At 40.0% G+C, this 22,145-nt stretch overlaps 1 protein-coding gene across 1 annotated transcript in view; it reads right to left on the reverse strand.

Annotated features, from left to right (window-relative positions):
* The window catches only part of foxp4 (forkhead box P4), a 125,213-nt gene extending 105,812 nt beyond the window's left edge, over nt 1-19,401 (reverse strand). The window contains exons 1-2 of the mRNA XM_077529808.1: nt 19,308-19,401; nt 16,739-16,815 (exon numbers count right to left, since the gene is read on the reverse strand). Of these exons, the coding sequence (XP_077385934.1) occupies nt 16,739-16,756 (18 nt within the window). The 5' untranslated portion in view covers nt 16,757-16,815; nt 19,308-19,401. The remainder of the gene's footprint in view (nt 1-16,738; nt 16,816-19,307) is intronic.
* Between the last annotated feature and the right edge of the window lie 2,744 nt (nt 19,402-22,145).

Raw genomic sequence — 22,145 nt, forward strand, 5'->3', positions numbered from 1 at the left:
ATGAATAGATCACTGTTTTATTCATAATTTCACCCTCTCAACATGAATCCTCTGATTTCTGTCGTCATTCATGAAAGCAGACTGATTACATTTTAAATCAAATTAGTAGGGCTGTCACTATTGAATATTTTTAAAATCAATTTTTCTGTTGGTTATTCGAATTAATCGAATAATCGGGTAAAATTTTATTTTGCATTAAAGTGTATTACAAAAACTTTTTTTCTCTCTTTTTTTAAATTTTTTTAAATTTTATTTTTTGATTTTTTTGTTTTAACCAAATGTTTATTTGGCATCGTTAAATAATATAAAGAAATAAATACTTGATCGATTAAACGAATAATCGTATAAAATTTTATTTTGCATTAAAGTGTATTACAAAACCATTTTTCTTTCTTTTTACTTTTTTTTTTTTTTTTTTTTTTACCAAATATTGTTTATTTGGTATTGTTAAGAAATATAAAGAAATAACTACTAGATCAATTAATCAAATAATCAGATACAATTTTAATTTGCATTAAAATGGATTATAAAACTATTTTTTTCTTTTTTTTCTTTTTTTTTTAAACCAAATGTTTATTTGGTATCGTTAAGAAATGTAAAAAAAAAATAACTACAGGTAAACAATTAAGCAATATCACGCTAGTTAATAATAATAACAATAGTAATAACAATAATAATAATAATAATAATAATAATAATAATAATAATAACAATAACAACAACAACAACGCGGCACGGTAGTCGAGTGGTTAGCACGTCCGCTTCCCAGTTCTGAGGTCTCCGGTTCGAGTCCAGGCTCGGACCTTCCTGGGTGGAGTTTGCATGTTCTCCCCTTGCCCGCGTGGGTCTTCTCCGGGTGCTCCGGTCTCCTCCCACATTCCAAAGACATGCATGGCAGGTTAATTGGGTGCTCCGAATTGTCCCTAGGTGTGCGTGTGAGTGTGGATGGTTGTTCGTCTCTGTGTGCCCTGCGATTGGTTGGCAACCAGTCCAGGGTGTCCCCCGCCTACTGCCCAGAGCCAGCTGAGATAGGCGCCAGCAGCCCCCGCGACCCTTGTGAGGAATAAGCGGTCAAGAAAATGGATGGATGGATGGAATAATGACTGTTGAGTGGGTGGACAATTTTAAATTAATCAATGACTAAACTATGATTACTAAAATAGTGGTCAATTAATTTGATAATTGATTTATTGTCAAAAATCGCTGATTTATGTTACACCTCTAAATCAAAATAAATTAAACAATTTTGTAATGTACTTTAATTCATCGATGGACTAATCGATAGAATGATCGATTCTAAAAATGTTCAATCGTGACAGCCCTGCTCCACATAAACAAAAAAATAACAGAAGACAACAACTAATGTGAATGAAAAAGAAACCCTACGAGAGCATTTTTCTCTGACCCAATGATGCTCAACCCATTTCGGCTTCTGAATGACCAAGCGGCCTAATGTCGCCATCGTTAGTTGTTGCGCAACACTCCAACATCATCCAGGTAAACAAACGTATCACGTATTCACACCTACATGCAAACACCTCATAAAGACGCTTGCTTACTCACGGGCTTTCCTATGAAGAAGAGAAAAAAAAATCCCCTCCACTTCATTAGGAAAGTAAACACAAGTGCTGTCTGAAGTGGCTAATTAGAGACTAATTACTCCCCGCTCGTTACTAATGCAAATTAGATTACGCTGCTTAACTTCCTCGTGTCCACAACGCTGCTGTTAATTGAGGCCTTTTGAAATTAAATTACCCGCTAATTAGCATATCAAAACCATTAATTCTGCGCAACAAGGAGCGGCGCGAGGAGGCGAGCGGCGAGAGGGGAGGAAAACAACAACAAATGCCAAGTTTTGCTAATGAGTTTTGCTAATTGAATATGTATGCTAGATCCAGGGATTTTGGCCAGGAATACCTGCTTTGTGTTTGTGTGCGTGTGTTGCCAAATGTATCATATGAGCAGCATATCATTCAAGCAACCAAACAATTTGTCAGTGAGTGGGAAGCGAGGATGAGATGGACGCTCATCTCATGAGAGAGGGACCTCTCGTGCGCGTTTGTCCATCCAAGCTATAAGGCGTCTTTGAAGTAAAGAACTTGCAGCTCTTGTAAAGTCCCCCGACCCCCTGCCAGCACTTTCTCTGGCCCCTCTTCACCTCCTTTTTAATACCTTAGCATCCGCACGCACGCAGTCGCATTTGATGGCCACTAGCAGGTGAACGGCGCAATCTTCCATTTTCCCTCTCACCGATTTCCAACTTGACGGATTAGAAATGGCGAGTTCGTTTGCCTGCTTGTGATTGTGAAGCCAGCGGCTATTAGCTACGCTAATCTAAAGATCCATCTCAGCCTTGTAATGTAAAACCGGCAGAAATAAAGTCCATTTCCGAACTGCAATCAAGCGGCATGAAAGGACTCATTCTCTCGTTTCTTATCGTTTTTTATCCCAAGATGGATAAAGAATAGTAAAAATGAAGAGGTAGGCACCTCCAAAAAATCGAAACGTGCTAATAAGATGTGAAGATTCCGTTAGCGGTACGCAACAAAAATTGCCCTAATTGCCGCAATTATCATATTAACCGGTTGGAATTTGAGCATGTTGATGGAAAAAAAAAAACGGATTATTCGTCTGTTTCTTTTCAGAGTTTCTTCTTAATCAAAATCTAACATCCTTGAAAAATTAATTTGAAGCCATTTCTTATCAGTTAATTAAATCGGGTTGGAAGTCTTTTTTTTTTTTTTTCTTTCGTTTGGGTGCCGCATGATTAAGAACGGTTGTGTTCTCCCCTGTTCAGACAGCATGACGTTGGAGGGGAACTTTTCAGTGTCTCATCAAACATTCACCAGCACAAGAATAGGACTTCTTTGAAGGGCTCGCTGAAGACGTTTTTTTTTTTTTTTCTCTGTCTCTCCCCTCTTCCGAACCTCGGCTGTACTGATAAGTCGGCGCGCTACACCCAATAGATCTTTCTTTCTCGTTAACACATTCTCATTAATGGACAGAGAAAGCAAAAGGAGAAGGGGAGGAGGCGGCAAAAACAGGAAGTGATGAAGTCACGTTTTACCATAACAGGATGGTAATCGATTGATTGTGTGGAATAGAGAAAATATTGAGTCCACTGAAATAATAACAGATCATTAATCAAGTGATTGTTATCTCTTTGACCGCCAAAAACGTTTAATAACGATCAGTAAAATTACGACGTATATTGCCATAAACGTTAAATAACGTCAACAATTTTTTAAATTTTTATTCTCAGTGCAACGTCTAAGTGCAGCGCTGCCTGGTCAATGGGTTGTGGAATCTAACACACTCTAAACTATGGCCAGCAGATGGAAGCATTGTATCTATTTTCGTCAATGATCAAAGCCTCTGTCATATCAAAGTTTTTCTTTGGTAACGTGTGGCAGTAAAAGAGTTCATGTTTTTGAGTAGTCACTGATACCAATACTAAGTACCGGTAAACAAAGTTTGTTATCGGCCCATTACGGAAATGACACCAAAAAATTGGCCCTGCCATTTTGACTTAGGCCCATCGGCCCGATCTGGCCCATGTAGTTCTGCTCCTGGTGTTTACTGATGATGTTTCAGCTTGCTATCTATATTTGAAAGAGATTAATGGACTGTAATAATGGACTGTAAAATAATAATTAAAACACACTGCATCAGCTCCAAAAGAGGTCAGCCCACCAGGCATCTGCCCTGTATGTCAAATGGCCAGTCCAGCCCTGCTGGTATCGGTACTTGCACAATTTCGAGTTAAAGGTGATAAGGCAAACTGTTTGTTTGTTTGTTTTTCATGATTTTGGCCTGGCAGAATCAAAGTAAGAGTAATTGATAATTAGATTACTGTTTTTAAAGCTGTTTACTTGAGGGTCTTAGTCAATCATTCATGTGATACATTCACAAATCAGACCATGATACAGGCAGAAGAAATTTGAGGAAAACAGTTTTGCTTCTGAAAATGAAACATCTTCATTCATTCATTCAATTACAGAAAGAATCGTTGTGACTAATTTCGTTGCAAATACTTTATTTGCACTATTTCATCACCTGCACCCAATTGAGCTCAAGGCTCTGGCGAAAAAGTTATTTCTACATACATTAGCAACACAATTGAGTCAAAATTAAACTAACTGTGTCAAAACGGGGCCGATCCAACTTTTTTTTAAACTTTTTATTCAACTAACCCAAAAAGTTGGGTCAAACGAATAACCCACAAAACAACCCAAACATCGTTTGCTTTGCAATTTGGACTAAGATTTGGGGTTAAATAGCTTCAAAAGTTAGGTCAATTCATTTTTTTTTTTTAACCCATTTTAATTTATATGATTCAATTCGCCCAAAAAGTTGGGTCGAATGAATAACCCGCAAAACACCACTAAAAATTGAGTTGCTTTGTCATGATTTGGGTTGGGTTTTTGTTATGTTTTGTCTTTGATTAACACTTCAGTTGTGTTTTCTTTGTTTCTTGTCGATGTCTCTCGTTTAGTACACCTGTGCTTGTCACAGTTGTGTTCAGCCAATCAGTTCCCACGTGTGTCCTGTCCAGGTGTCACTTGTTGTGTAATTAGTTCGTGTGGATTTATTCTCGTGTTTTTGTTTGAGTCTTTGCTGGTCCATTGTTGATTCCACCGTCTTGCCAATTCTTTATCATGCTATTTGAGTTTGCTTGGATTTAGGACTTTGTTGTTTTCGTTGTTTCCTGTCGGCACCTTGTGCGCCACCTTGTTTTTGTTTAAGTAATAAAAGCCTTTTGTCTGGACATTACCTCGACCTCCTCGCTCTGCCTCTCCTCATTTGGGTCCGCAACATCCACAAAACCCTGACATGCTTTGTGGGTTATTAATTTGAACCCAACCTTGGGTTAAATGTCTTAGAAATATGGGTCTGCCCATTTTTGACCCAATTTGGTTTATTTATGACCCAGCTATTTTTGTTTTAATTGGGTTGCTTTGTGGGTTATCAATTGAACCTGACCCAACATTTTGGGCTAAACAACTCAAAGTTAGTTTGGTTAACAATTGACCCAATTCACAATTATTCAAATAAACAATTTGTGGGGTTTCAATTTAAATTGATCCAAAGTTTGGGTTAAATGACTCAAAAAGTCGGGTATTTTTATTATTTTTTTCCCAACTCAAGTTGGGCTATTTCTATTACCCTATTATTTTTCGAGTGTATGCTAAGAGCTGCTAGAAAATGGACGGCAGGCTGCAAATGGCCTGTAGTTTGGACAACACTGCCTTAATTGATCAGGGAAATTTCGCCCATCCTTAGAAATCCTTGTGAAATAAACTAAAAGACCAAGTTGATATGGAGATGCAGTCACATGCACTATTGGCTGGGTGGCACAGGTGGATATATTTGTTTGGGCAAAAGTGAACACGAGAAAGTAATAAAAATAGAGTTCCTTGACATAGATTTCATTTCATTCCATATCCGGCTAGATTTACTCATCAGAGGGTGACTTCACCTAAGAAAACTAGTTTTCTATTTCTGGAGGAATACTAATTATAAAATCTCTGCCCCTGGCAAAGGAAAGCCCCTCTCAAAGGAGGAGAGGGAGAGCGAGAGAGAGAGTCCATTGAGCGCCATCAGACGAAGAAGATAAGTTCTCTCTCTTCTCTACTTCAGCGATCAGCAGAGCAGAACCGAACAGATACAGCGCACTCGGCTCATCTGTCCATCCCGGCCTCCTCAGGGAGGCGAGCAGGGATTGGGAGGTGGGGGACGGGGGGGAAGGAGGAGGGGGCGCACGAGGAGGAGAATCAGTCGGAAAGAGAGGAGTATGGAATATTTCTGTGATTGGATCATCAATGGAATGAATATTACAATCCAGACAGATCTCAAGATCGACCAATCAACGTGTGTCCTCATCAGCCAGTCGGCCCCCATTAAAGCTCCGGGGTGGAGTTGTTCCTAGTTCCATCTGTCAGGATTTGAGTCCCCCTGTTTTTTTCCTCTCTTTACACCAGCTGCCCTCATCTCTCTCCCTGGGAGACGGGAGAATTCTTAAAGTGCACACAACTATCAATTTCCCCTTCAATTAATGCTGTGTGTGGGCAAAGGATGAGACATTCAAATTTTGGCAAGCAGTATAGGAGGGGTATTACACCTCAACTTGACCTTTACATTGGAGGTCAATCAGTGCACTGTACGGCCCAGGTGATCAGCTTGAGCATATTAGTAGAAAATAAGCCCTGATGGACACTAGGGATGGAACGACATCCAAACATCACGATACGATATTATCACAATTTGAAAGTCGCGATACGATAATTCTCACGATATTGTGGGGATGTTGGCGATATTAAAAAAAGGTAAAAAAAAAAAAAAAAAGAGCTCATACTAAAAAAAAAAAAAAAAGCACAATATTGTGCTTTTGTACATAACAGCAATGCATATAAACAACCTACAATCTCTAATAACAATTAATATTGAGGCACTTATTTGCTAATGCAAGCACACATTGAGTTCCTCCACATATTGACTCGCTTCACAAGCATATTACTTCCTCTGACCATTAGCGTGGATTTTAAACATAGAAGGGCCAAAACATGCCTTGTGAAACTTAAACTGCACTAAAAAACTAGCCACCAGGGGTTGCTTGAACTACACAAATGGAAATCAACCTGACTTTTTTTTTTAACAGATGTGGCAGGTTTAATATGGTGATATCACGACATTCCCGTTATCGTTAGATCCCTACTGGAAACACCCCCCTCCAAAAAAAAAATCCAGCCTGCCCCCCACCCTCCTGTCCCATCTATCCTCGTCCTTCGTCGCTGTTGCCCGCCCTGATAAACTGTTACTAAGTGACCTTTAGACAATGCAAAGCCGCAGCAGCACATGACTACAGGTTGCAATGCGGCGGCTCCGACCTTCGCTAGCCAAACGGGCGCCTTTCAACGCGGCGCTCCTCTTTTACTTACTGACGAAAAACTTAATAGGAGGAGTAAAGCATATTTTGTACTCTATAGTCAGTGCACCATCTAATTTATTTCAGGGACAAGCAGGTGTAGTGACAAAATGTTCATTCAGCCAGCAGTGTATTCAGACCAGCAAACACAATTTGTGACCTTTTATATGATGAAAGCATAGAAAAATCTATGAGCTTACACGGCAGCCAAATGAGAAATTTGTGTTAATCCACGAGGGCTGAGCATGAAAATGTTTAGTTAACAAATGAGATGGGAATGCGTCTGAAACGTCTCCATTTTCAATGCTTCAGCTGTATTGTGTTGAATTTGCTAAAGGGTCTGATTGATTGACCTTGCGGCGCATTCCTGTCAAATCACCGCCGCGGAATGAAATGATTGCTATTGAACAAGCGCGAGGAGAGGTAGCAAATGTTGGAAGTAAACTGTGATGACAGCCGGGATGTAATGAAGAGGCTGAGAGGGAACGCAGAGACGCCGTAATTAGAGACAACGGGTTTGACGGCGAGAGTCGGAGTGAGGCAGAGACAGAGAAGGAGGTGAAGAGGGAAGGAAGAAAAAGCAAACAAGAAAAAAAAAAAAGAAAGTTGGAAGTTCAAGATGGAGGTGGCCTATCGGAGCTTGGGTAACTAAAAGAACAGTGGGAAACAAATCACAGTTAAGGAGCTATATTATTCATGTTAAAAAAAAAAAAAAGACAAACGCAGGAAGGTAGCTTGTTTGATTACCACAAAAAAGAAGCATAACATATACCAGGGGTGTCAAAATCATTTTTGTGGTTAGCCGCATTGTATAATTACTAGTGCTAAATTAAAGTGTTAACTCATTGATTAATCACAAAAAAATATTGCATTAATCACATTTTCACACAGATTAATCACACTATTAATATTATTGTGTATGACATTCAGAATATTTGTTCATGTCACACTATTTGGGTCACCCCCAATTTTAAATTATGCAAGTAATTGACTGATTAGAAAAAGAGGACGAGTGTGTGCAGTGGATCAAAAAACGTTGAAGACGTCCTCATAACAATAAATGTCAAAAGAATTAACACATAACAGGTGCTTTTCAAATTTGATGGGCAAAAAATGTTGATTAAAAAAAAGCCTTTATAATTAAGCGATTAATTGTGATTAATCAAAATTTTAAGATGTGATTAATCTGATTAAAAATGTAATCGTTTGACAGCTCTAATAATTACATATACAAAATTATTTGATAGTTTACCAATTACCAGTTTTGAAATCAGAAGTCCAAAATAATAGTTTGTTCAATTATTGTTCAAGTTACCGTAAAATTGTAACCAAAAAAAAAATCTTGCAAAATCTCAACGTTATTATCTATGACAACATAACAATTTGAAATTTTGTTACATATTTTAGCAAGAATTATGAAAGTTGGCACACATGATTTAGTTTTACAGGCCACATAAATGATATGACGGGCCGTGTTTGGCCCCCGGGCCTTGAGTTTGGAATTGTTGAACAAGAGAGAGACAAAAAAAAAAAAAAAAAAAGTGTTTCTTTCTTTTTAGAATGAGTGTGATTCTTTTGCAACAAAGCAATACATGATAACTGAAACCGATAAACGATGTTTTCACAAAATAATAGATAGAATAGACGTGTACAATTTAGTTACCACAAAATAAAACCCTCCCTCTTCATTTGTGCCGACTTTTCAGTTGCTCTTTTTCTTTTCTGACAGAGCCCTCCTATCGCATCCCTTCTCAATCCCGCAAGTCTTCAAAGCCCAACAACACAAACACACTCGCGCACACACGCACGGCCTTCCGTCCTTAGGAACATGAGAGCTGTCTCTAATTCACAGGCTGGCAAAGCCGCGCTGGACAGCAATCTTGATCTGGCGGGATTACGATACTTTTATTTCCCCGAGAGCCAAGAGGGAAGGAAGGGCGAAGTCGGAGGCAGGTGTGTTCAAATCCTTGTACAAATGTCAGAAAATGACCGCTGACAACAACATATATCTATAGGTTTAGGTACACCTGTACAATATAATCAGGAATTTGTTTCTTATTTTACTCCTCCCGTCTGAATCGAATTGAGTATTGACAGTTGCAATGAAGTGGCCAGTGCACGTCCGCATTCACGCATTTATAATCAAGTGGCTCAGAAAGCAGGCTCATCCCTCCCTGCCGTGGAGGAAGAAGAGACAAGGGGAGGCAAGGAAGGTGGAGGAAGGGTCCTAGGGAGGAGGGGATTACACAATTATTCAGATAACAGCTGGGAATAATCTAGTGGCAGATGTCTCTCGGCCAACAATGCCCACCGCACACAGACGCCAACACCAGTTTCAATGCAAAAACAGCCAGTGAAATAGCGACACCAAAGATCTCAACACTTTAAACCTCAACTGCACCGCTGATGAAATCATCTTTAAAAAAGAATATCTCCTCACAGTGATGAATTAGCCCTAAAGAATACATACAAGTTCGGAAAACTGATGACCTGTTTGCTTTTTCTTCTCCGTCACAGCTGCTTGAAAAACAGAACCTAAAACCAGAGGAATTCAGTCCGGAGAGTAGAGAGAGCGAGAGAGAGGTGGAGGGTCACGCAGTGATTGGCAGTTAATTGAATGTGCATGCACACACACACACACACACACACACCCCCACACACACAATGAGTGTATCCAAAGCGCAACAGCATCCCCTCAACTCCTGATAGTAGCTGCACCCCTACCGACTAAAGCCTGCCCAGAAAAAAAGAAAAAAAAAAAAGAAACCTCTTTTATTGTTTTCCTCTTGTGGAGAAGATAAGCAAACTGTTTAGAAAGACTCAAAGTTCCCAAGCACAGGCCTCCTCTAATCTCCCATGTGAGGTTACACACGGCGGAGGAGGAAGGAAAAGGGCGGTCCAGACGGGTGTCAAAAGCTCCGTCAATCCGTCAAGCCGGGCCGCCTATTGTGATTTAGCCCGACACCGGCTAACAGCTCGTCCTGTCAGGGGATGGATCATCCCGCGCGGCGCCTCACATGCTAATAGCTTAAGTCGGCATCCCGTGTCCCCCCCCCCGGAACTAATACCACAAATACTAATACCATAAAAGAGCCCCTGCAACTCTTTTTGCCTGCGTTCGCCGACATCCCGATACTTGACGGATTAGGAGACGTAATGAGATGCGTTGACATGGTTATTACCTCACCGGTCCACCGTGACGTGGGACAGGAGCAAATATGCTCAGGCCAAATCTTCTGACGTATGCCAAGCAACTTCACTATCTGAATGTATTTGGTCATGATCAGATTTGGTGTTAAAGTAACTCTTTCCACAGTGTTAAAATTAAATGTAAAACTAACTCAAAACTGAGTAAAACAACAACAAGCTCAAATTGACGGTGAAGTAAAAAATGAGAAGACCAAACGAGTGTATTTTAAAGTGTCAATTAGGTTAACTAAACTTAAACTGAGAGCTGGAGTGAAAGCATTTTGCACTGGAGAGGCCCGGCAGCACGTCCCTCCAGTCAGACGATTTATGAAACGCGCCTCAGCGTAGCCATAATGCAGCGAGACGCGCACTTCGCAGCTGTCACCTAAGCCTTCACTACCATCCTTTTTTCAATACACATTAAAGCGCCGGCGCGCAAAGTTGAGTCACATTGTTGTTCCGGGCGAAGCTTTCCACTGATCTGCTCGCTGGCTCCTCCGCTCGATTGACGGCCGCCCTGTCAGTCTGTCGCGGCGCTTTAGAAAACACCAACGGCTCTCTGATGAAGCGCTTACAAAAAGGTCAGAGGCTCGGAGGCGAGGGGAGCCGACTGCGGGGATAGGAAGGGGAGGAAAGGGAGTCGCGACGGAGTGAAGGAAAATCCATAACACAAATAAAGCTGTCAGCGGCGATGCGGAGTTAGCGTAAGCGCGACGACCGATTCGTGACTGTTCATCAAGATGCTCCATTTAAACGCGGACGCTCATCAGTTTTTCAGTTGCCATCCTTCTAATTATCTGTTTTTATAGCAGTCTTCAGGTAAATTTACTGACTGGGATGGATTCCCTGGCGAATTTTGGTTACTTTCATTGTAGTTTCTGCCATATTTCTTCTTTAGCGTCTGTAGATTAGCAAGTGACAGCGTCGCTACAAAAGTCACTACATCTGCTTCACCATCGACTCCATCGTGAATGTTACCACAGAGTTTATTTTATGAGGGCAATTAGGAAAACTGCGCTTCCATGTTCGTATTAAAGTGTTTCATTTGTTTTAGATAGACAATGGCTAACGCACTTAGCATCTAGTGTGCTTCTGACCTCATGATCCTTAGCCAAACTTGAAAAGCTCGTACCGCCGCCTCCTTGCGTTCCGATTCGCTCTCATTCCTCCAGACTTCACACTGACAGCACCACCACCACCAAATACAGACACACACACTCGAGTGTGCCCCACCCCTTCAGTTCCAGCTCTTTGCTCCAACCATGGCCTCAGGTGCCAAACGCACCCTGGAGAGGCTGATCTAATGCTTCCTCAGCTGTAATGACCCACGCCTCAAGAACTCTTGGACGCTCCTACCAGCCTTTTCACTCGTATGTTCTATCTCTGTCCCTCACTTCCCTTTTCACACCGACCCCCGCCCACCATCACCCGCTCATAGGAAACAGTCCCTTCCGCTTCGAACTGTTGGGTCACTCCTTCCCACATCCATCAGCTGTTAATGGGCTGGATACGTCTCATGTCAGACACTTGAATCGAAACCCAATAAGCCATCCTATCAATGGGAATAATTTTCAAAACTGTTTGAGGCCATGACAGCTCCTCTAAAGGCAACAAAAGCGAACATGTCTCGCTCACAGGTGGCCGACATCTATTTAAGATGTGTCTCATGGCATCTTTCATCCACCCCACCCTGCTTCTTCCCCTTGTTCTTCCTCGCCTTGCTCTCCTGCAACTTTACAGTACGACGCTTGCCTCCTGACCCGTCAGGAAAACACATCTCATCTTTGAAAAATGTGCAGGGATTTATTAAACGCGCTCACACAAACACACACACACACGAGCGTTGAGCCCTCGACTTTTCCTAAATAACAAGCTCAATTTGAACCACATGTATAATCAGGACTCAGTCAAAAGCAATGTGGCGGCAGTTTCGCCATGCCGTCAATCACTTGAATATGCAACCTGAACATTCTACCACTTGCTGCACAAATTTAATAATTGAGCTGATCTATCTTTTGCTGAAAAAAAAGAGCAATGATTGAAATAAAATGTATTTTTTTGAACACATGTTCACACAATTGTTACATCTTGTCAAACATTTTTTTAATGACGCTTATCATGATTCCATTTTTTCTTGTTCTACAACCTTAATGAAAATGTTACCATTTCACTTTTGGTTGCAGCTAAGTGGCACCATAGAAAGAAAAGCAACATGTTTACTATGGCAGTGTCATATATGGGCACTCTTCAACATCACTTTGCATCCAAAAGCCCACTCAGACTTGTGGGCTGGGGTGAGCAGCATATTACGGACACAGCCGACGCACAGGACATTTAAAACTTCAAATGGTGTCCATTTTCACTGAAGCAGCGCAGGTGAATTAGGGAAAAAAAGAAAAAAAAAAAGCACTTTTGTACATACTCCCCATTGTACACATACTATCACTAGCCCTTCTGATGGAGGTGAGAGGACCCGCTGAGTGAGTTTATGGACTAAAACAATCATGGCTTGGCTTTTAATCTGGATGAAGAGTTTTTTTTAAGCATATGATATTCATTGCAATTTTACATCAGTCAGAAAGACACACACTCGGGCTGATAGACCAGCAGTGTACGACATGCAAAACGTGACACGGAAAAGACACAGCTGTCGGGATAGATGAGACGAGAAGGGAAAAAGAGAAAAGGAGCAAAAGTGTGGAGGCAAATGTGAAGAGGGGGGGGGAGAAAAGGTGTTGACGGGCAGACAACTGCACAATAGTGGACAAGGGCAAGAGAACGTCAGCCTCGCACACACAAAGTTTTTCCTCCTCAAAAACAACTTTTGTTTCAATGTGCCTTTAAATTGGTGAGATTGAACAAGACAAACACATATTACCATCTTCACCGTTACATGGCTTTGATTATCTCCCTCATAAAATTAAATAGAAATGTGAATGGTCATTTAAAATGCACCATTTTGAATCAAATCCCCCCCCCCCCCCCCAAAAAAAAAAAAAAAACACACAAGAAGAGTGTAAAATATGCTGCTGACATAAAGTGATGATTCCTGACATTTGTTCTTTAAGTGGCTGTATTTTAATATATTTATTTCTTTTTTGTCAGTTCATTGAAAGTAATGGAAATATTTAACAAATAGTTCTCATCTCACTTTTAAGACTTTTACTGGCCTTTTTCCTTTCCTTTATACACGAAATTCCAATTGATTGGTAGGCATGCAGTCGCCACCAAGTACCTGTCTGACAGCACCGATGTGACAAGGTCAGGAAGCATGATTGAGAGCTTTTGCATCTTTTGTTCAAGTGCAATTAAGACGGGGGTGGGGGTCGGGGGGGGGGGTTGGGGGGGCAGCGAGGAAGGAGTGGAAACAAAACAGACGGAAAAAATTGAGAGATGGATGACATGGTAAATAAAATCAAATTTGACAAATGTCTCGGAGCCCATCAATCAAGTGGCAATGAGGCGGGTGTCAGGTTGGACACCACACTGACGCATAAGCAGCAATTAATTGTTGTTTCGGGTTTCCAACCATTTTTGTTCACTTGATATTTCACAAGCAATTTAAGTACTCACAAAAGGAACATGTACCTCTAAGTTGTTAATTAAATGAAGGTACAAATTTATACTATTTATTTATTATAAGTATTTAGTATTTGTATTACAATCAAAAACAACAAAAGATATTTCTGAAATTAAGGAATGCATATGGTTCTCAAATTTTAAAACAAAAAAAAATATTTTTAAGTAGCTCCAATACAAATACAATTGCTTCAAGTTTAACGGTAGGTGCAACTTTCTTCTGTTTCAATTGTATTTTTGGATGGTGCAAAAAATGAACAAATCTTCACTTAGAAGCAGAGAGCTCACACATGGCGGTTAAAATTTCAAAAAGTCAAAACGGTTTTGAAAAGAAGGTATTGTTCCCTGACCTTTTGACTAGAGAGCCTTTTTTCCCCGTCGTTTTCACTCTTTCTTTTTAGCACAATGAGTTTATTATCATCAGTGAGAGTCGCATTAAAAAAAGAAGAAAAAACCCGCTGTAATACAAAGATAAACGTAAATTAAAATAACCACTTTTTTTTTTTTTTAAATAAGTGAGGACGTTAAAGCTCACGTGTTGTAAAATTACCACCACATAACTTCACGTCGGCGTTAATGGTCAAAAGACGTGTGGGGATTAATTAAGTGAAGTTACAATTTACTTGTAAATAAAAGACTAACAGTTTTAACCCAAAGTTCATTCCTCAGAAAGGAAATACGTATCTAGAAATATTTTTTGTAAAAACATTTTTTTTTTTTTTTTTTTTTTAATGGTTTTCATAAATTGTGAAGCAGCTGCAGGGGTACCTTTGGGGTTTTAGCACAAGGTGAAAATCCCCCTTTTAGAGCACATTTTTGAAAATGCAAAAAGGAGGGTGAAAGAGCAACTCCCCCACACAATCACGATAATGCGTAAAAGTGCTCACATTGAAACCAATAAGAAACACCTTTCCACGTGCTTCGAGCGACTTAAAAGTTGACAAACGAGGAGGAAAGTGGCAAAAGTGGCCTGTTCTCGCAGCGTGGACCAGACAAATGCGATAGTGAGCGTGAAAGCGTGTGTGTGCTGTGCATGAACCTGTTCTCTCGTGTTGGGAAGAAGTCAACTTTCACGCCAGCGGTTGGAGCATGTGGGCAGCCCGGCTCCGGCTCCTCTCGGCCCCCCGTGCGTCCACTCGCTCTCGGCAACAAAAAGGCCACACGCCGGTGGGGGGGGGGGGGGGAGATATAGTACACACACGGAGAAAAAAAAACTTCAAAAAATAACAGTAAAAAAAAAAAAAATGATGAGAAATAAAGCGTGAAGAAGTGAAGCGAAGACGACAAAAGCGTGCTCGCGAGTTAGTCCTGTTCTTGTTGTTGGCTTCTTTTGTGCGCCTCTGGAGTCAAGTCACAACAATTGCGCGGCTCAAAGTGTGCCACCGTGCGCAACTTCGCGTTTTGTCTCGCCTCTCCCGCTATCTCCTAAAAAAAAAAGAAAGAAAAAAAAGCTTCTCCCGGTTTTGTCTTTTGCTTCTTTTTTTTTTCCCAGAGCCACAAACTTCTTCCGCCGCCGCTCCGCTCTTTTTTGCTATCAACTCTGACGCTCCCTCGCTGGAAATCAGCCTTGAATCACCAGGGCAGCGTGCGTGCGCGTGCGTGCGTGTGCGCGCGCGAGTGTGTGTGCGTACTGCAAGGGGACAGCTCGGGCTCTACCGTAATGCCTCTAAAGCAGGTGCGGCTTTTCAAAACGCCACTACAATAGGAAAGAGCGCCTCTCTCTCTCTTTTTCCCTCCTCATGCCGAGTGAGTTGATTTTACTTTGGGGATTCTTGCGTCTTTTCCAGCTCAACAATCACTTGTGCTTCACGTCTTGAGTGATTCTTATTGCGTTCTTCATCCCTAATGTAAAAAAAACGACAGATGGTCTATTCAACTTTTTTCTGAAAGTGTTTTGTAAAGTGTTTGTTAAAGGTCAAAAGCCTCTCTGATTAAACAATGGTTTACAAAGCACGTTAAATTACAACTATTGTAAAATGAGCAACCGACTTAAGAATGAAAAAACTCTCAAAGTTGCCTGCAAGGTGGCACACCACTTTTGGTGAGGTTGCAGGTGCAAATCTCAGCAGCAGACATTCCTGTGACAAGTTGGTACTTTGCCGCCATGATTGAGTTTCTCCGGCTTCCTTCCACATTCCAACAACATATACCGTAAAATCCCATGCACATTTGTTTTTGTTTTTTAGAAATATTAAATCGTCCCACCAGATTACTGTATACAGGCTACAGATTAATTTTAAAAAAAAGAAGCATTTTATAACATGAGAAAAAGGTGTACTTACATTCCAACATATTTAATGTCTACAAATTTATGTAATTAAGTAGTATATATTAAGAAATAATAATAAATAAATAAATAAATAAATGCTCGTGTGTGTGTATAGACGAGCAAAAAAAAAAAAAAAAAAAAAAAAAAAAAAAAAAAAAGTCAAACTAAAAGCAGCAACAAAATGTTCATGCTATCTATGACGGCAGCCAGTGGTGAGGCCAACGTCAAAATAAAATCTTTCCAAATGCAATAACACACTTACTTTGGTGCCTTGGTTGCTTTTATTTTGAAGTTCTTCCTGGCAGAGCTCTGCTGCGTGACTGCTGACTTAATTAACTCACGTTTTGCGTCACTCTGGTTGCAATGTGTTGCAAACGTTTGTTACCAACATCAACAACACAATGTCGTCCTGAAATCAAGTTCAATAGCTACTTAAAGACACTAAAAAATAAAATCAATAAAAATATGATGCTGATATTGTATTAGTTTGTGGCTAGTTGCTAGTTAGCCTCAAAGCAAGCAACAGTGACAGCCTTCGGATTACTTTTCAAAGTATTAGATAATAAAGACATTGCACACATTGACGCTGACAGCCTGAAACAGAAAAATCTATGGGAAGAGATTTATTTAAAATCCCAGGAATGTTGAACATCAACTTTTGTGATGTGTGTTTTCTTGTTTTTATTTTTAATTGTAAAGGATAAAATAGCAAATTGACAAAACATAGTCGTGACATTCTCTCTCTTGCTGTGTGTGCGTGAGGGGAAGCTACTGACCTTTTGACATCCTCGCATCCCGGCTGAGTCTTGCCATTATGTAGTCAGGGAACAACAGATGGTTTGCCGTGCTGAAGCTCACAAAAAAAAAAAAAGATTCAAACAGAACATTTCACTTTCATGAACATTTTGTCTTGCCTTCCTGCACTGACATGTCTGCAGTGTTTTTAAATGCAAACAGGTGCATATAATTGCCTTAACGCGGCACAATCCAGCAGTCGGGAGTACGTATTCGAGGAAGCTATAAATGTAGATAACTTTAATGTCTCTCTCTCTTTCTCAGCATATTGATTTAAGTGTAAAGAACTGATGTCAGTCTTTAAATAAAACTCTATTCCACAAAAAAAAAGTAGTTTAAATGGGTTCACTGCTCTTCTATGCTTTCCTTGCAAATAGACAGTTATATTGTGATTGGACAATTTTTACTGTCTGCGTAGCTCACTATGTCCTTGATGTACTTTGGAAGCCTGACAACTCCTTTTGCAGAGTTATTACCACCTTTTTCTCCCTCACCGCCTCATTCATTTACTAATTGACAGCATAATCAGTGTTGAGATTACTGTCTCTGAAGAAATTTGGGAATTACATCATGCCTGTCGTTGCAAAAGGAGAAAAAAAATGTTCGAGGAGGGAGGGGAAAAAAGTGTTATAACTCAGAGGGGAATCTTGGTATCATTTGGCACGGGCTATTAAAAGGGATTCAGCCTCCTACCTTTTTTCTATTGAACCACTGGAAAATGATGGCAGTCTATCAGAGCAAAACTCACAAAGGGCCACCACAGCAGTAAAGCAACATAGTCATTAGTACAATCAATAAGGCTAAAAATATGTATATTGTACATCCGTGTGTGTTTATGTGTGAAAGTGCATGTCCAGCTGGATCCTTTTCTCATTCGTTGCAGTCACGTTAAATTTGAATTGGATTGAAAGTACACTATATGATTTTGGTGTGTCACAACTACCCTGTGTACAAATAAGTACCGTATTTTCCGCACTATACCGCATTATAAGGCGCACCTTCAACGAATGACACATTTTAAAACTTTTTCCATATATATGGCGCTATAGTCGACGCTGGGATTACGTTATGCATCCATTAGATGGTGCTGCGCTAAAGGGAATGTCAACAAAACAGTCAGATAGGTCAGTCAAACTTTATTAATAGATTACAAACCAGCTTTCTGACAACTCCATTCACTCCCAAAATGAATAAACTGCTGTTTTGTTATTTTCTCTGAGGTAAAGTATTAGTATTAGCTAGCAATCCAAGATGGCGGGTTCTTCTGTGCATGCGCGTCACCGATCGTGCAGGGTCACCGATAGCGTCTTGACAGCGAGACCTGTTGCGGCTCAATATTGATCCATATATAAGGCGCACTGGATTATAAGGCGCATGGTCAGCTTTTGAAAAAATTGAAGGCTTTTAGGTGCCCCTTATAGTGCGGAAAATACGGTAGTTAAACCATTAGATTTTTTTCAATTATTTTTTTTGCACGGTTTAATTGTTCACAAGTAATTTAATAAACCAGTTAATTATGATCATGCTTTTTCTACTTTCAGATTCATATTGGACAATTTGTCTGTGTCCCTGAAATTTCTGTCCACCCTGTCATCTTGAGGCAGCGTTTCTCAATTCCGGTCCTCAGGCCCCCCCCTAGCTAGCCTGTTTTCCATGTCTCACAATTCCCAATGCAGCTGATTCCAATGACAGCTAATCAGCCAGCTCTGGAGAAGCCTGATAACGATCCTCACCTACGTTGCAATTGGGAGACATGGAAAACAGGCTGGCTCGGGGGGCCCGAGGACCGCAATTGAGAAACACTGTCTTGAGGTAACGCTCCCTTTAAAATGGAAGTCAACCTTAAATATTTCTTCACAATAATATGTTATATGTGACCTCACTAGTGTAAACATGACATTCTGACTAATATTACATTTGTGAAATATGAGTTATGAAGCAAAATCCAGCAGTTTTTATCCATCTCAGGGGTGGCCAGTTTGCCATTAACTGTCGACTGAAGATGACATCACAGTTGCGCAGTGCTCAGACAACGACCAATCACGGCTCACTTGTTTTCTGCAGCTGCGCTGCGATTGGTTGTAACTTGTTGTCTGAGACCTGAGCAACATTGATGTCATCTTCAGTCAACAGCAAGTGGCAAAATGGCCGCCTCCTGAGATGGATAAAAAACAGGCTAGATTTTGCTTCATAACTCATGTTCCACTAATGCAGAGAAACATTCTCTGCTTGAGTAAAAGTACAATATATGGCTGTGTGACTTTTGAGGCAAGAAGCAGTTTGGGCCATGATGATGTAAAGTGACAAAACTGGGCAAAGGCTTGACAGGGGCAGGCTGCATAACTGGATGAGAAGCGCCTTAAAGTAAGTCTGGTTCTCATCTCTCCCATTGGAATTTCGGAACCCTTGTGGCCCATGTTAATCAGGGTGAAAATTTATCAATGTGGACAGGTCATTAAATTAAAACACAAGTGGCTTCATGAGCTAGGTTGGCTGTACTACAAGTTTTTTTTTCCAAGCTTAATTAAAGAAAAATATGGCAGTGCTCACCCAAAGTGTCACAGAGCTGCTGATCCCTCCAGTACACAGTCGGGCTGATTGTGGCATGTGTGCAGAAGCAAAATTCCACCCTGCTTCCCCTTTCTTGTTGAATCAGTTTCCCTTGTTGCGTTGTTTGTTTATGTGCGAGCATTACAGCGTTTAGAGAGGCGAGGGTGCGGGGAGGGAGTGTGGCATGCGTGGTATTAACAAACTGTGAGATTTAGCAGCCTTCTGGGAATAACATTTGTGGTAAACTAAAGCGGCACTACAAAACAACTTGCCGCTGTTGATGTTTACAAACAAGCCCCAGTAAACTCCCACAATGCCTTGTGAGCTGAGGGGAGGCCCAAAATAAATACAAATAAACAAGATATTGCGTGTAGAACAAATTATACAAACATACGCAAGCTAAGTGCTCACACGTGTGAATGTTTTACGGAAGTATGCAAAACAGTGAACGAGAAAGTTCATCACAACTTTCAATTATTCACTCAAAGCACAGCTAACTGCTAATAAAAACTAAACAAAAATATTTTCATCAATGCAGACGAGACAAAAACTCCATTAATAAACAATAAGGACTAGATCAACATGAACTTTCGTGGATAAATAAAGACGAGATGAACATGTAGTTCATGAAGACTGGGCTAAAATTTCTGTACATCTTAGTTCACTAACAAAGACGAGACGGAAATTATGATCTAATCCGCCATTAACACATTAGTGTTAGCATAGAGTTTTGTGGCGGTTGTTTATAACGTAACATTAAATCAATATTTCAACAATAACATAAAATGGACTGCAAACTGATGCTGGCTAGCTTACTAGCTATTAGCAGGTAGCGATATTAGCCACTTAAAGTAGTCGTCCTAAAGCTGAATTTGTGCTAAAAGATGGGAAACATTCTTTCAGTTGGATTGGAAGTTTAGTCAAAACAGAAGTATGAGCTAATCTAGGAGCAAAAAAACGAAACGAACATAAAATAATATGCCACACATAATCCAAAAAAAGTGTAAAAGGGTCAAATGATTGTTCGGACTAAACAGATAAAAAACAAATTGACAGTTTTTGTTGAGTAAAACTTTTTTTTGACTAAAATAAAAGCTAAAATGTCATCGGCCAAAACCAGGATGTTGACTAAATGTGATAAAAAAAAAATAAAAATAAAAAAAATAAAAAATAAAAACTGGACTAAAGTTGAGACTTAATTTTAAAATGGCTGATTAAATGAACACTAGTCCTTGTGAGCATCATTGCACAACAAAACACACGTTGCACGGCCTTAGGTTGGAATAATTTGTAGTCCCAATTTAGTCTGAGGAAGTCATAGATGTGCTAACAAGATGTTTGTGCACACACTCACATGCAGGCATGCAAAGAGAGCCAAAGAAAAGTGAGGGAGGGTCTCATTCAATACCTCAAGGACTGCCTTCATTTTTTGGCACTTGTGACCAACAAGTCTGGGAAGAAGTGTTCAGCCTGCATGTGTGTTTGTGCGTATGTATATATGTGTGTGTCAGTGACAAGCACACACTCACACCAACCCAAACACAACAGTTGAAGCTGTGCGTGACGACTTGCAGAGGCGAGAGACAGAAATTTGACACACACTTTGATTGTCACACATATAAACCATCTCTTTTTTCATTATCCTCGCTCAGAAAAGTCAATGTTTGAATTTGTTTATTAACAACCAGATTTGCTTTTGATTGGTGTAATTCTCAATCCTTTCACCATATGTGCGTGTTTTCATGTACCATTGAGCTCACATACACCGTGAAAATGTCTCTTTGATGTTTGGCTTGAAACTGATCCGGGCTAAATGGGATGGAAAACATTGAGAAGTGATGGAGGCGCCAGATGAGCATACAAGATGAATGATTGAGGTGGACCTGTTTTTTTAGAGTGAATTTAATGCATACATATATATATATATATATATATATATATATATATATATATATATATATATATATATATATATAGTTATTATTCAGGTTGCAGCTCAAAATAACCTTTTTTTTATTATTTGGTTAAATAAACAGTATGTACCATCTTAAGTTTAAATAAATAAATAAATAGATACATAAATAAATAAATACATTTTAACACTCGTCTTCTATTTTAATTCTTCTTAGTAAGTCAAAGTGTGATATTTTTAAAACAGACCTGTGAGCTACTCATGTTGTCCTAGGGGCTAAATAAAACACGCTGGTACAGTTTTTTTTTTTTTTTTTTTTTTTTTTTTTATGACAATGCACAGGCAAAAGAGGCATCTGTGTTTGCAGTGTCTCTTTTGTTTTGCACTCTCCCTCCGCTGTGCATCAGTGCTGCTGAAGAAGGAGGAAAAAAAAAAAGTCAATTAGAAACAATTAACTTCAAAGAGGCTACTCGTTTACAGCCAGTCAGAGTGTGCCCTGCTTAGGTGTCCTCTTAAAATAGAAAAGAAGTGCTCAGTACAATGCGGGTGACAGGAACGGTACAACCTTCACTTAGCTAGCTGATTGGCTTTCATTCCACTTTACGTCCAATCACGGGGTATGTTACTCGTCTGTCCTCGGTGATGACTACACACAACAGGACTTCTGAGTGGAAATTTTAGACATGGTTGGAATTTAAGATTGTTAGCCTGACTGTTTTAGAGTTTTATAGGTGGGGCAAAATTTAAAAAAAAAACAAAAAAAAAAACGAACAATCACTCTTTAAGCTCAGTAGTGCCTTAATGTGCAAGGGACTGAACCACGGTGGTAACACAAAATCGTGGGTTCACAAATCATCTGTGCCAATTGAAATGAATGGGAAAGCCAGTAATCCGTTCTAGGAGCTAAAAAAAGACCAACAAAAAAA

Source organism: Festucalex cinctus, chromosome 8 (assembly GCF_051991245.1).
Source record: "Festucalex cinctus isolate MCC-2025b chromosome 8, RoL_Fcin_1.0, whole genome shotgun sequence".
NCBI lineage: Eukaryota > Metazoa > Chordata > Actinopteri > Syngnathiformes > Syngnathidae > Festucalex > Festucalex cinctus.